Source organism: Chanodichthys erythropterus, chromosome 21 (assembly GCF_024489055.1).
Source record: "Chanodichthys erythropterus isolate Z2021 chromosome 21, ASM2448905v1, whole genome shotgun sequence".
Classification (NCBI taxonomy): domain Eukaryota; kingdom Metazoa; phylum Chordata; class Actinopteri; order Cypriniformes; family Xenocyprididae; genus Chanodichthys; species Chanodichthys erythropterus.
The window spans coordinates 34974429-34991357 of record NC_090241.1 but is presented as its reverse complement, the minus strand read 5'-3'; the positions used below and the strand labels follow the sequence as shown (position 1 = coordinate 34991357).

The 16929-nt window shown below is 37.0% G+C and overlaps 1 protein-coding gene across 1 annotated transcript in view; it reads left to right on the top strand.

Annotated features, from left to right (window-relative positions):
• Positions 1–16929, top strand: part of slc12a5a (solute carrier family 12 member 5a) — a 174226-nt gene that overhangs the window by 53009 nt on the left and 104288 nt on the right. The window contains exon 4 of the mRNA XM_067372640.1: positions 6922–6928. Coding sequence (XP_067228741.1) covers positions 6922–6928 — 7 coding nt within the window. The remainder of the gene's footprint in view (positions 1–6921; positions 6929–16929) is intronic.

Sequence of the window (16929 nt, the reverse complement as noted above, 5' to 3'; positions counted from 1 at the left end):
TATATATGTGTATATACATATATATATATATTTATATATATATATTATATATAAATTATAAACTATAAAAAACTTATATTTATAAATAAATAATAATAAAATGAGCTATATGTGGACTAATATGACAGCGATTTGAAAAACAAGCATTTGAGATGCACATTATGAATGTAAATGCTTTTTGATGCCTTTTAATGTTGGTTTTAGTGTCTTTTTCAAGTTAAAATACTTTCTCCAATCCTATTTTTGTTCTGAGTCAACTATAAATAGTCTTTTCTGAAATAGACTCTCTGTATCTGTCGGAAAAACAGTTGCAGATGGAGTTGTTTTTGTGCACATTAATTGCACACTTTGCCATTAAACTTAACAACTGTTCAGCTTGTTTTGTTCCAGGTTGTGCATCTAATTCTTACTTTTATTCGACCACTGAGATGTCAGCACTCTTTTCCTGCACTGCCAGGATGTATCGGATTCTTGTTGCATCCAGATTCCCAGTGCTGCTCATCAACTCTCGCCCCAAAGGTTTTTCAGAGCGAGAAAAAATCCACAATTGTTCTGTCAAGTTCACCTTTAAACAGATCACCAGCTCAGCACACATGTCCTATCTGCTCCAGCAGGCCTGGAAGAAGCTTTTCTCCAGCACCGACAGCTGTTTGTTGTTGGTCATGAGATCGAGATTCAATTCTTCTTGATTTTGATTGCTGTGGATCAAGCATGTTTATATGTAGACCTACACAAAGCAGCGTTGGTCATGTCGTAGCACTTCATCTAGACTTTGATCTCTTTGAGAGGCTGAGGCCTAAAGAAAGGATCCGGCGCTCTTTTGATGATGCTGTGCTCTGGACCGCTTTGCCTCGGAAGAGATTAATTGAACTTGGAGCAGCTGTGTTTGCTGTCAGCGCCTCTAGGTACAGTCATGCTTCTTTGCATGTTACAACGTGAAGTAATTCTCACGAGTTGCTTTGGAGAAAGATGTATTTATGGAACTGCAGAATTCATGGCATAAATTATCTGTGGGTGCATTAAAATTGCAGGACTCTCTTCAGTAGGAGGTGGAAGTAATGAAATGGAGTCCTTACGACATACAAAGCACTTACACATGCCTTTATGAGACACTCCGACATTTACCAGGCATGGATTGCCAATCCTCTGCAACTCGAGGGTATGATTAGATTTGTTTGTGAAAGGGAAGGACAATTTCTGTGCAGTCGGTTCAGAGGAAACGATTGCGCTGCAGATGGATCTCCATCATTCGATTAAACTCACTGATAGGTAAGCAGGCAGACGGCTAGATGAAAGATTGGAGTCGAATCAACAAATCTGATGCAATTTTCACATTGAACTCCTCTCCAACCAATCGCCTTTCAGCATCCGTAACCCAGTATCTCTGGGTGTGTGCAATTGTGTAATGAGTCCTTTTAAAGGTTAATGAAGGGGGTTTGTGCTCCGGGCACAAACATTATCAGACTTTGAGCACTAAGCGAGTGAAGCACAGATGAATCTAATGAAGAGGAAAGTCATTAGGAGAGAAGCGATCACGCTGCGCGCTCTCCGTTCTTCAGATGTGATAGCGGGGGCTGTGATGGACGATTGTTTGCTGCTTTATCACTCTTTGTTTGTTTGATTTCCCAGGGCCGCTGCTCAAGGGTATGTGGGCATTGAGCGGTTCGCAGCGACACGTACACAAATGGTAACCCTTCTCCTCAGCTCTCAATTTTCACACAAAATGGCCACCCATCATTTTGGTATTTCAGGTGTTTGTCAGGCAGCAATGTTCATTAGGACGCAGCCTGATATGGCTGCTATTCAGCGCAGACCTCCTCAGTCATCAACATTAGAGTAACTCAACTCCGGAAAAAAATGAATCCAATATAGTCTTACCCCGAGCGCTTATTGTTGTCGCATATTAAGATTGGCTGTGAAGGTTGTCTCAATCACCAAGGTTTTTCTTCATCAGCCTGTGCGCCAATGCACTGATGCACTGTGGTTTATGAGCTTCCTGGCATTGCACCGAGTTAGGCTGGATGTTGCATTGTTTTTTTCAATGATATGTAGTTTTGACTGGAATGGATGGGTGTACAGGGGCATATATAAAAGGTTGATTGTTTTTATCTAAAAAAAAAACTTGTTTCAAGAATTCCACCGATTGTTCTCCCAAATCAGTGTGGAAAATTCTACCCAATTCCTGGGTCTGCTTATATGTGAACACATGTGCCCACATGAGAGGTCTTGCTAGCTTCATTCTGACTTAAACACATTCGGGGATTGTGAGTCAACGCCGCAGGGCACTCAGGTGTGTAAACGGCGTCATGTAACAGGCCTGTGTCATTGCTCTGTCACTGTGTGTGTGTTTGTACCACCTCTGAGCTTCAGCTGCCCAACCAACCCAGCTGTGTGACGACGCCACCTGATCCTGCCCTGCTTTGTGTACAACAACCCTCACTATTGACCCACAATCCTCAGTGGTTGGTTAAGCCCTGGGGGAAGACATCCTCACCTGGAGCACTGCTCTTCTCTAGCTTGTTCTGTCACAGATGTCTTTGGGTATGTCACTTTATATTGGTTTTGATTGGTTAGCCGCCTAGCGGATGAGGACCTGAGCTGCCAGCTGGTTGAATGGATCTGGCAGCTTTATTGATTTTATATATATTTATATTGATTTTTTTAATATACATATATATTATGTATGTGTGTGTGTATGTGAGTGTGTGTGTGACTTGTTAGTGTTACAAGGTCTCAGGTGTGAATGGGGAGCAGGTGTGTTAAATTTGGTGTTTGCTCTCACTCTCTCATACTGGTCACTGGAAGTTCAACATGGCACCTCATGGCAAAGAACCCTCTGAGGATCCGAAAAAAAAGAATTGTTGCTCTATATAGAGATATAAGAAGATTGCCATGACCCTGAAACTGAGCTGCAGCACGGTGGCCAAGACCATACAGCGGTTTAACAGGACAGGTTCCACTCAGAACAGGCCTCGCCATGGTCGACCAAAGACATTGAGTGCACTTGCTCAGCGTCATATCCAGAGGTTGTGTTTGGGAAATAGACGTATGAGTGCTGCCAGTATTATTGCAGAGGTTGAAGGGGTGTCTGTCAGCCTGTCAGTGCTCACACCAAACGTTGCACACTGCATCAAATTGGTCTGCATGGCTGTCGTCCCAGAAGGAAGCCTCTTCTAAAGATGATGCACAAGAAAGCCCGCAAACAGTTTGCTGAAGACAAACAGACGAATGACATGGATTAGTGGAACCATGTCCTGTGGTCTAATGAGACCAAGATAAACTTATTTGGTTATATATATATATACACACACACACACACACACTGATTATTACACACACTGTATATTATATATTATCAGTTTTATATATTTATATATAAAATATATAAATATATATATATATATATATATATATATATATATATATATATATATATATATATATATATATATATATATATATATATATATATAAAATGATTATTATATTGATTGTATTGATTTATAAATATTATAAAAATAAGTATTTATATTTAATGTAATTAAATGTATAATAAATTCAATTAAATATATTAAATCATTTTATATTTCATAAATAAATAGAAATTATATGTAAATCAGTATAATCAATGTAATGATCAGTTTTATATATTTATAAATATAATATAAATATAAATATATAAAACATACAGTGTGTGTAATAATCAGTGTGTGTGTGTGTATATATATATATATATATATATATATATATAATTGTATGTTTATGTATTTATAATTCATATTAGTTAATTAATTAATGAATTAATTAATATGCACACATTTATATTATTTATATAACGGTTCTTTGCCTTTGTTGGCACTGTTTTTGACCACCACAAAACAAAAGTTGAACTGGCAGCAAATTGACTTTTAAGTGTGCTATAGATTGGCAAGTTATCATTCGTTCATTTTTAAGTGTATAATGTGTATAATTATCATATAATGTGAAATAACCACTTCTGATATTGCAAAATTTGTGCTCCAGACTTGATCAAAACAATCTGTTATGTAAAAATCAAGTATGAACATGCCATATGTCACAAGATGTGGTTTCTGTGTATAGTGCATGTTTCTTCTCCATCCCTGTTGAGGTGTCCACTTGGTTTGTGCGCTGTGTGTATCATAGAGGTGAGTCCAGAAGAGCCGAGCGCTGACAGCTTTTGTAATTGAGTGCTTACAGGTCACAGACCATTTCAGATGTGAGCTCTCCTCCCCGCGACAGAGTCTTCCTGACAGCTCTTATCCCAAAAATAGCCCCATTCCAGCTGAGTCGGCCTGAGTGGCTTGTCTTGCACGGTGGTGTGAATTGAGAAGGGGATGCACACGTCGTTTTGAGATTGTCACGAAAGGGTGCTTCACAAACCTCCATCAGACGGTCTTTCTGTGTGTGCGTGTGCTGGAACTAATTCATTAGACGTGTTTCTAGATTTACATGAATGAGTTGCAAAATATTAGTGTTTGTAAGTATTATTCAAGTCAAGTCACCTTTATTTTTATAGCGCTTTATACAATACAGATTGTTTCAATACAGCTTTACGGGCATAAACAGGAAAATACTGATTCAATGATGCAAACAGAGTTTAATTCGGCTGTAAAGCAGCTTCAAATGAAGTCAGTTAAGTGTTGATTCAGTTTCGATGTAAAGATCATCAATTATTAAATTAGTTCAATTCTGCAGAAAACAGTAATGTCATCTTCCAGCTCAGTTCAGTTCTCATCAGATATTGTCAGTGCGGTCAGATTAATAATATTGTTGAGTATAAAATATTAATGTCTGTGATGATGTTATGGCACCCTGAGAATTGCAAAACACATGTTTTTTCAGCACCAATTCAGTGATTATGAGTTTGATTTATGAGTAGCACTGTATTTTGCCTCTTTTTAGAATTTTTTTATTGATTTTGGAGAAAATAAATATGCTTTTTAAAAAGAGGATTGCCTTAAGTTGTAACAGATGTTAGCGGTATGTTTTGGTGAAGTTTTGTTTTTAATACTTTAAAGTGGACCTATAATGCCCCTTTCACAAGATGATGAAGTCTCTGGTGTCTCCAAAATGTGTCTGTGAAGTTTCAGCTCAAAATACCCCACAGATCATTTATTATAGATTGACAAATTTGCCTTTATTTGGGTGTGAGCAAAAACATGACATTGTGTGTGTCCCTTTAAATGCAAATGAGCTGCTGGTCCCGCCCCCTTTCCAGAAGAGGGCGGAGCTTTAACAGTTCGCACTTCGGTTGCTCAACAACAACAAAGCTGGAGAATCTCACGCCGCCAATCGACACTGATGGAGAGACTCAGGAAGAAGTTACAACTTTTAGACGTTTCTGAATGGTTAGTGGATAAATTGATGTAGTTGCTGTGGAGTTGATTCAACTCATCCACTAGCATGTGCCATCATGTTCATCTTTTGTGTTGAATTGACCTTCGTTTGTGAAGCAGTCCGGCGTAAAATGACGGCATGACAACAACACTCTACTACGACAACTCTTCCTCTTCTCTAAAGCAGCCCAACATGGCCCCGCCCCCTTTGTTGAGTGTTCTCGGGGGCGGGGTTTATGTAAATTTTGGGGTTTGTGATGTCACCAACCTGGGAAGAAACTCGTTGTAGTCCATACCAGCCGTTTGTTGTAGTCCTTAAAAAGCGATTTCTGTAATAGTAAATATCTCTCTTTGCATTGAACTTTGAGCGTCATAACTTTGCAGATGTTGTTTATGATTAAACAGCAACATTACACACTAACTAAAGTTAGTTAAAAAAGGACATCAAGGACCCCTTTAACCAAATAACCTAATAAAAAATAAACAGGCATCATGAAAATGGATCCATCACCTACTGAAAAAACTGAGTAATGTCGATTACACAGGTGACTTAACTGAAATCACCTGAGATTAACAAACCAGGTGATCTTGTTACTGCTTCAATTTCAATCTCATTCTCACTTTGGTGGCATCGGGACCCAACATATACTCAAATGCATGAGACGTATAAGCTTGCATCAGAATAAGAGTCTTTGAGCTTTTGTGCCGTTCCAGTGGATGGTGTGAGATCCCTGTAGATATTAGAAATCATTTATGAGCACTGTAGTGTGTGTGTGGTAATTGGAAATAATCCCCTCTGTCTACACCGGGGGCGTCCGCTTCTCATGTAGACGCATTAATGTCTTTCAAAAGCATGAGAATTGTTTTTGTGACTCGTGGCAAAATGCATTTTTCTTTCTCTCAGCATCCTTCCGTGCCACGTAATTCGGTCACTTAATAGATTTTGTGTAACTGCAGGCTACCTGGAATTTGCTTCTCAACTGTTCTCTAGCTAGACGATCCAAACGCATCAGCTGGGAGAATCTGAATGGAGCTTTTGGATAAAAGACTCCAGCTTGCATCTGTGTCCGTTCTTTTTTTCCCATTTTCTCTATTCTATACTCTCGACTCTATTCTTTCCTGTCTCCGCGGCTCTGTTTGCTCTGAGCCTCCAATGATGTGAGCCCGCTGATCGCATTGATTGTGTCTTACAAAACAAATTTGCAGGCACAGAATGCAGTTATTTGGTGACATGAGCAGCTGAAAGAGGATTTTGACCAACCTACAGTAGGAAACAACCAATACATGAATGATTCCTCAGGAGAGGTGTGTGTGTGTTTACTAAGTGATCAGACTTAAAACGTCCATCAGGTGGAAAAATCCAACAGTCTTACAATGAAGGAGGGACTCAAGCCAGAATATCACAGAGACTTGACTTTTGAGTTTGAAAACACCCTAACAACCCCATTGCAACATGCTTTAGTTACTCAGAGCACCTTAGCAACCGCATTGCAACACTCAAAAAGCATCCTAGCATCCATGAAAACAACAGTTATGTTCTCTGAAAGCCTTCAAGAAATACAAGTTAAAGGGTTAGTACACCCAAAAATGAAATTTCTGTCATTAATTACTCACCCTCATGTCGTTCTACACCTGTAAGATCTTCGTTCATCTTCTGAACACAAATTAAGATATTTGTGATAAAATCCGATGGCTCACTGAGGCCTGCATTGATTGCAAGATAATTAACAATTTCAAATGCCCAGAAAGCTACTAAAGACGTATTTAAATCAGTTCATGTGACTACAGTGGTTCAACCTGAATATTATGAAGTGATAAGAATATTTTTTGTGCAAAAATCACAAAATAGCGACTTTATTCAACAATATCTAGTGATGGGCGATTTCAAAACACTGCTTCATGAAGCTTTGAAGCTTTACGAATCTTTTGTTTCAAATCAGTGGTTCGGAGCGCCAAAGTCACGTGATTTCAGTAAACGAGGATTCGTTACATCATAAGTGTTTCGAAATTTCAATGGTTCACCACTGGGGGGCGTGACTTTGGCAGTGTGATATGCGCTCCGAACCACTGATTCGCAGCAAAAGATATGTAAAGCTTCGAAGCTTCATGAAGCAGTGTTTTGAAATCACACATCACTAGATTGGATTTATGACTGCATTCCGTGATTCCATTCTCATTTTCCACGTTTTGGAAATCATAGGGCACTAAATTTATTTTATTTGGCTATGGGTACAGACCCCATTTTGAGAATGCCTGCCAAAAATTAGAAATAGAATTTAGCACAGAACTAAAATACTTTCTTGACTGTTGTCATGTCATAAGCTGTCATTAGATTACTGTGTGAATTTTTTATTTGTGGATGTCCCAATCAGGGTTCAGGATGTGAAATTTTGAAATAAATGTTTGTCATATATTTTGGTTGCAGCTGTGAGTTAATAAAAATTTAACTGGTTGTGTAAAATAGGCTCAAAATATCGAAATATTGATCGAATCGTATCGTAATCGTATCACAGAACTTTTTGAGGTATTGGAAAATATTGAAACGCTGGCTATGAGAATCGATATTGTATCGAATCGTGATGAACTGTCCGATTTACACCCCTAATAAATACACACACATGCATGTATATATTTAACAAAAATATATTTATATATAAAATATTTATATTTATATGTAATATAAATTATATATATGCATGTAAATGTTTCTTAAACATATATGTGTGTGTGTTTATATATACATAAATATACACAGTACACCCACATATAATATGTAAACAAAAACTTTTATTTTGGATGCGATTAATCACGATTAATCGTTTGACAGCATTCACATTTTTATTTTATTTTTTTTACTGAATTTTGTGTTAATATTGTGTCAGCCACTACACTGAGCATATACAGGAGAGCATGTGTGCACAGATTCCCATGTGCACGAGCGAGCGAGTGAGAGGAAGAGAGAGAGAGAGAGCGTGTTCCATCATCCAGTAAACTCCAGCCGCTCTGAGCTGTCGTATTCTCCTCCTACGAGAGAGAGAGAGAGAGAGAGAGAGAGGGAGTCACGCTACAGCCAAGAGAGGAGAGGAGAGCGCGAGAAGAAGAGAATCAGAGGAGAAAAAACGCGCATCTCTCGATCCGTTGGCCGGTAATTTCCTCTCAGCTCTCGGCAGGGGAAAGCAGGTGGGCAAATCAGTCCATCTTTTTCTCGCGCATCTCCTCGCTTGGACGTTCTTCTGCTTTTCTCCCCTGAACGGAGGAGAGTTTTGGGGGAGAGAGGGCATTTGGAGAGGCAGGATGGTCAACAACCTGATCGAATGCGAGGAGGCAGAGGGGGCCGCCAACAGCCAGGGTGAGTGGAGGAATCTCTCGCGTTCACACACACCCACTCACGCCGCCACGGGAATGGTCAGTGCGGATGGAGGGAGGGTTCGAGCCGCGGGTTCTGCTGTTGCTGCCCACGACAGGTCCACTCCTGTCTTACTGCATGGCTGCTGTGAGTGGAATAGTAATAGGCTGTTTTAGTTGTGTTTGTACATGTAGCGACCCGTTCTGTGTGCCTCTGTTTGTTTGCAAGTGTGCAGAAAGCTGCGGTGGAAGGGGAACCTCTCTACCGTCATACATCAGCATCTCCTCTGGTGGAGACGTAGATGCCGTCGTAATATTTTAGCCTGTCTCGCTGTCTCAACCGGATTCTGTAAGGTAGCATTCAGTGCTGAGGGTCTTTTTTTTTTTTTTATGGATTTCTATTGAACATTTATTTTATTATCTTTATATTAATATTATATATTTATATTGATATAATTTTATAAATATATTATTATAATTTTTTATCCTTGTCGCTTGTAGGAGAGTGCTCTGATTTTGATTATTTTTATTTTAATATTATTATAAAAAATCTTATTTTCATTAATAATTTTGTTTTATTATATCCTCGTGACCAAAGAAGTCGAGTAGTAGAGTTCAATTTTTATTTTATTTTATTTTTATTTTTATTGTTTATTTTCATTTTATTTTATTTTTATTTTTATTTTAATATTGCTATAAAAGTATTATTGTTAATCATTTTTTATATATATTATTATTATTTTATCCTCGTCACTTTAAAGAATTTGACTAGGAGAGTTCTGTATTTTTTATTTAATTTTATTATTTTTAATTTTTATTGTTTATTTTCATTTTATTTTAATATTGCTGTAAAAGTATTATTGTTAATAATTTTTTTATATATATTATTATTATTTTATCCTCGTCACTTTAAAGAATTCGACTAGGAGAGTTCTGTATTTTTCATTTTATTTTATTTTATTTTATTTATTTTAATATTTTATGCAATTGAAATTTCATATCACTATGTAGGGCTCAAGCAGAAAAGTGCCGTGACTTTTAGTGGTGTACAATCTCATCTATCAGGTCGACATTTCATAAGTCTCCATCACTGTATCAATAGCGTTGTGTTTCTTTGCCCATGACAATCAGATATTTTCTGCTCCCTTCCTTAGACAATGAAATGTCATTCAATTACATTTGGATTTCACTCAGTTATGCACCTTTTAATGAGACGTGACAATCTGATCAGTGTGTTTAACAGGCGTCAGCAGCTGTTGGTGTGTGTTTAGACTCTTTGATCTCATCAGGAGGCAGTTCTTCACACAACACATACATCACACACAGTTATGTGGCACAAATCAGATCAGGGAACTGTGTTTAATGTCATTTCCCTACACTGTTTTTGTCCTCTGTAGCAATGGATTATTGTTTAGTCTACATTCAGTCTACCTGCTTTTGTTTCCTCAGATTTGTACCTTTTAGGTCCATAAAATGCCCTATAAACCCAAAGCCAGAATCAGATCCAGGTCTCTGGATGTGCCGCTGTCCGTGGTGCTGAATCCAGCCAGGCAGCAGCACTATCAGTCAGCCCTGCCTAGCGCTGTCCAGGGTCCTGATTTATCCCTTTCATTACAAGCTGAGGCGGATTATCAGGAGATTTAGGCAAGCATCTCGCTGTCCCACTACACTAAGATGAAAGGCATCCGTCCTCCAGATGCATTCTGCGTCATCCGCTCGAGCATATTCATGAGATGCCGCTCTGTTAATTATTTGCTGGAGAGTTTGTTCCAGGCTTGATGGACAAAGAGTTTATTTAGCAGGGTGTGCATGCTGATTAAAGGAATACATATGGAATGTTTAAGAAAGAAGTCTCTTATCTGCAAATTAGAATGATTTCTGAAGGATCATGTGACACTGAAGACTAGAGTAATGATGCTGAAAATTCCTCTTTGATCACAGGAATAAATTAAATTTTGCAATATATTCACATAGAAAATAGTTATTTTACATTGTAAAAATATTTCACAATATTACTGTTTTTACTGTATTTTTTATCAAATAAATGCAGCCTTGGTGAGCAGAAGAGACTTCTTTTAAAAACATTTTAAAAATCTTAATTATTCAAAACGTTTGATAGCTAGTGTGTGTGTGTATTTAATGCTATATGTAATTTTATAATATTTATTAGTACGGAGCCCCACACATGACATGCAAGTAAAAAAATTAAATTGTGCGCATGATTTACTAATTTGTTCTCTCAATGTACTAAATCGTGTGCATGTTTTAGTAAATTGAGGGAATGAATTAGTAAATCGTGCGCACGATTTAGTCTACAAATTTTTTTCCTGCATGTCATGTCCGTGTCATGTCATGTGTGTGTATATATATATATATATATATATATATATATATATATATATATATATATGTGTGTGTGGTGTGTGTGTGTGTGTATTTCCTAAATATATACATGCATGCGTATTTATATTTTATTTTGCATGTGATTAATCGTGATTAAACAGCACTAATATATATACATACATAATATTTAAGTTAGATGTGATTAATCGATTTGACACCACTAATATTTATAAAATATATAATATAATTTATATATTTATTTGTTTGTTTTGAGAAATAAAGACAGACCATGCTTTGTGCATTTCAGTACAGCTGGAACTCTGTATTGGCCTATTAGCGTCTATAAAAAAAACAAAAAAACAATTTTATTTATTATTTTGTTTTGCTCCATTTTATTTCATTTGCGTCTTCCGGTAACATGAAGGACTCCAGGAGAGTGTCCTGACCTGTCGCTATGAGGTTGTGTTCACTGATGTGTGACTTTTAGTGCTCTGTAATCTCATCTATCCAGTTGGCATTGTATAAATCTTCATCACTGTCATGGTAACAATAGCGGCTCTTCACTGAGGGAACGCAACAGAGGTGTGTTGCTCCCCTCCTACAGCTCTGGACGTAAACTAATAATTTCTCTTTGATTTTCACTCAGTTAGATTGGATTAGTGCATGCACATTTGTTATGCTTGAAAATATATTTAAAATAAATTTTCTCTAGAAACTATATGGCGATGTAAGAACACACTGCAACTGTAGCAACACCATAGCATCATTCCAGTGAGAATGACTTTCCTTAAAAAATCTTAAAAAATCTAGTTTTATTTTAGTGATTGTTTCTCTTTTCATCACTTGACCTTCCCCTGTGAAGCAGCAGTCAGTGCTTATCAACAGAGTGATACATTGGAGGATATCAGAGATAGACAGAGAAGGACTGTGGATGAGTCTTTCAGAGATAAGAGGTTATTGTGCTATTTGTCAGCACGATTCCTGGCGCTGTGGCTGTGAGGATTGTACAGTGACACAGGGATTATCAGTCACTGTTTTACAGTGTGAACTCTGATGATTAATGCATTTGTCATGTAGTGATGTAGACGCGGCAGTCTTGTGTCTTATGAAGGTCTGTAGCTCTGTTCCAAAACCAATCTAGACCGCATTTTAATGCAACAGGCAAAGTTACGATTTGAATGCTTTGGGTTGATGAGAGGCTTTCATAACTAGTGGAGCTGTTTGTTTGGATTGCATTTGTTATGTTTTTTTAATGTTTTTGAAAGAAGATGCTCACCAGGGCTGCATTTATTTGATTAAAAATACAGTAAAAACTGATATATTGTGAAATATTTTTACAATTTTAAATAGCCATTGTCTATTTGAATATGTTTAAAAATGTCATTTATTCCTGTGATCGAAGCTGAATTTTCAGCATCATCCTGTTCTGTCATCATTGCTTTGCATCATCATCTTATGTAACTTTATTAATAAGAAATGAAGGTTTTTGAGGAAAACATTCCAGGATTTTTCTCCATATAGTGGACTTCACTGGGGTTCAACGGGTTGAAGGTCCAAATGTCAGTTTCAGTGCAGCTTCAAAGAGCTCTACATGATCCCAGACGAGGAACAAGAGTCATATCTAGAGAAATGATCGGTCATTTTCTAAAAAAAAAAAAAAACGTTTTAACTACAAATGCACGTCTTGCACTGCTCTGTGATGTGGCACGCATTACGTAATCAGACGTAGGCAGAAGTACTGCGGTAGGGCGAAAAACTCCATCTCATTTTCTCCTCCAACCTCAAAATCATCCAACATCGTTGTTTTACCTTTTTTGTAAAGGGTGTGTGACTTAGTCTTTGCATGTTCACTTTGTAAACACTGGATCAGTATAGTGGAATAAACTTAAAATCTTTAAGTTGAGTGTATTCTAATGATTGACTAAACCAACACTAAAATATAAGTGACTTTAAGTACTCATACTTATTGGTTTTGTTTTATACATTTTTGCAATATTACTTGAAACTGTCTTTAACTGATAAAAGACTATTTATTAGGTGCACTGAAAGGAATAATATTAATATACATCATCTGTGCACGAGGTAGGGCCTTAAAAACATCAGCCAATCGTTTACGCGATCATCGCGTAAACGATTGGCCCTCTGGCTTGTCAATCACTGCCATGACGTTCCTTGTGAGAGATGTGTGCGCTCCAGTAACTTTCCACACTCCACAGGCGCCGCATGCAATGTTTTTGTCAGGAGACAGGAGTAACAACTGCAGATTATGAGTTACCTGCAGTGAGTCCGACATAATGAATCCACTAACACGATACAGAGAATGCCGGTGGTAAACACTCGTGTTCCAATACTCGTGCACGAGTTTTGGGAGGCATTCCCTCGAAATGAGCTATGAAGGAGGGGGGTTGTTCTTATGTGTGCGTTCATTTCAAAAACTCAGTAACAGTCTTTGGTTTCTCAGTCGACGAAAAGATCCTCTGTAGCACCTTTAACTGGTTTAAGGCAATCAAATGGTTTAAGTTACCATAACGTTTTACAGTGTACTCCAGTCTTCAGTGTCACATTATGCTTCAGAAATCATTCTAATATTCTGATTTGCTGCTCAAGAAACATTTCTGATTATTATCAATGCTGAAAACAGTTGTGCTGCTTCATATTTTTATGGAAACGTGATGCATCAGGAAAAGACGTGTTTTTTTAAATAGATTTTTTTTGTGACATTATAAATGTCTTTATCAATTTAATGAACTGTTGCTGAATAAAAATATTCATTTATTTAAAAAAATAAAATAAAATTTCGCAATTGCATCAAATGCTGATTCTTGCATGTTTCAAAACTGACTGTGACACATTTGAATGGGTTGTACCGAACACGATAATCCTACAGTGATCCAGTGTCCTGTTATCCTCATTACACCCTCACTTTTATCGAGGAAACAGTCTGAAAATATAGTTCAAGGGAAGATACATGACACAGAGAGAGGGAGAGAAATGATTTGGTATTGTGGATGTGATAGAATCATAGTGTCAGAGTTCAGAAAGACTGATTTGATGCTTCTTTCTTTAAGGGGTCCAAATGTCTCCCTGTGTATCTATTCTGTCCTCACTTGCTCCGATTCTCTTCACCGAGGGGTTAATGACTGTCCCGTCCACCTATCTCTCTTCATCTTTTGTCGTTCCCTCACTCTCTCGCTGCAGAAGGTCTTTAATAATGTTTAGTTAAGGCTGTAAGAGCCCATGAGCGGCCCTCTGTTTCAGCAGAGCGATTCTCTTAATGCGTCACAGGAGCCCCAGTGTTTAACTGGCACTAAAAAACACTTTTTGCCATTGCATTAGATATAAAATACTTCAGAAAGAGTTTGCAATGCTAAAACAGTTGATCAAATGAAGTCAAATGAAAGATCTGTGTGTGTTTCGAATTAGTGGATCTTGTTGAATCTCTTCACCTGTGGTTCCTCACTAAAAAATCAGCAGCTGATTAAAAGACACTGAGCAGAAATGATGAAGAAAAGTGACGTTTGTGAAGAGAAACGATCCTGCAGTATTTGTTTTATATTTTATATGCATTACAGTAACTTTCTGACATTTTTATGCGTGACTTTAGCTGCTGTAATGAGTCTAAATGTGAGGACAGCATACACTAACACACACGCCATATGTCAAATGGTTAATGGGTTTGAAAGAGGAAAAGTGTATTTTAATTAAAAATGAGCCCTACAGTAAAGGTGATGGTAATGAATACTAATTCGGAGGTAATTATGTCAACCTTAAAACGTTTAAGGCGTTCGGTTTTTTCCTTTTAATTCTGGACTGATGACTTAAACAAATGTCTTTAATTGCTCATGTTATTTTATTTATTAAATATTTATGCATCATGATTGTATTTTACTGTCTTTGGTGTTTTTACATTTATATTAGCAGCATTTTTACACTAATACAATAAAAAAGTGAGTCAATGAGAATGTTGTTGTTACATAAAATGTCCGAATACATTACAATAGTTATAATTCTGGAAGAAAATGTGCTTAATGTCCCCAAAAATCATAATCGCCCCAAAAATAGGCTATGTAAAACATAATTTCTTCATTTCTTTCCTCTAGTTTTTGGGTGAAATATGCCCTGGACATGTTTTCGTGAGATTCACTGAGTGGACTTAATTTGTCATGTTTTAAAGAAATGCAGTGGATGTAGGTGCGAGCATGTAGGAGAGATGTTTTGCAGTTCTCCTCGGTGTTATCGCCATAGTTACCGCTGTCGCAATGGAGCAACCAACTGCTTTGCTCACCACCAAGGCCAAGACGTGTGTGCGTTTGCTCAAGAGTGTAGGAGACTCATTTAAAACTGAATAGGAGCGGAAATAAGATGGGTAGAGAGTGAAATAATGAGGTGGTTGACGAGGACTGTGAATAAACAAGGAGCCCAAAAGGCTAAATAATATATGACATCACTGCGCTGTAGTGGTTCCCTTCACGCACTACACAGGAAGTCCTGTTGATACTTACGGTGAATACTCGTGAGTAAAGGGAATGTAAACATGTTCTCAGCTTTGTTGGTAAGATCGATCTATCTATCTATCTATCTATCTATCTATCTATCTATCTATCTATCTATCTATCTATCTATCTATCTATCTATCTATCTATCTATCTATCTATCTATCTATATATCTGTCTATCTATCTATCTATCTTTCTATCTATATCTGTCTATCTGTCATTCTATCTATCTATCTATCTATCTATCTATCTATCTATCTATCTATCTATCTATCTATCTATCTATCTATCTATCTATCTATCTATCTATCTATCTATCTATCTATCTATCTATCCATCTATCTATATATCTATCTATCTATCTATCTTTCTGTCTATTTATATATCTTTCTGTCTAATTATCTATCTATCTATCTATCTATCTATCTATCTATCTATCTATCTATCTATCTATATATCTGTCTATCTATCTATCTATCTATCTTTCTATCTATATCTGTCTATCTGTCATTCTATCTATCTATCTATCTATCTATCTATCTATCTATCTATCTATCTATCTATCTATCTATCTATCTATCTATCTATCTATCTATCCATCTATCTATATATCCATCTATCTATATATCTATCTATCTATCTATCTTTCTGTCTATTTATATATCTTTCTGTCTAATTATCTATCTATCTATCTATCTATCTATCTATCTATCTATCTATCTATCTATCTATCTATCTATCTATCTATCTATCTATCTATCTATCTATCTATCTATATATCTATCTATCTTTCTGTCTATCTATATATATAGCCTGTAGACGTCTGTAGGCATATTATGCATTAACTTTAATGTGCTCAAAAAAGTCTCTCGTGTGTATGTATGACCTGCTTGCATAGATAACACAGTTGTATATGTGTTTCCAGCTCTATTTCTCATTGCTCTTCATAGAGTGACTAATCAAGAGTCTCCAGTTTAAACAGAGCGAATGAATTGAACCTTTTCCATTTCAAGGTTATATATGATATGATTCACTCTCATCATTAGAACAGCAGAACAAAAAGTGTTTGGCACAGTTGTGTAACACGCAGATGTCATTTAAAGCTCTGAATGTCTTGCAGTACCCGAGTCTAATTACTGTAGGTTTCTGTAACGTCTTCAGCACAGATACTTTACGACTGCAAACTCCCACGTTTCTTTCTTAGCCTCTTTCTCCCTCTGATATAAATCTGCCAAACCAGTCCAGAAATGTCAGCTTGAAAATGTATTAGATTGTTGTCATCAAATCATATCAGCTTGCTGGGTCCAAAACAAGTTTCCCATGTGCTTGCAAGCAGCATTAGGATGTCTGAAGGGTTTTTGAGAGGATGTTGTGGTTAGTGAGATGCGA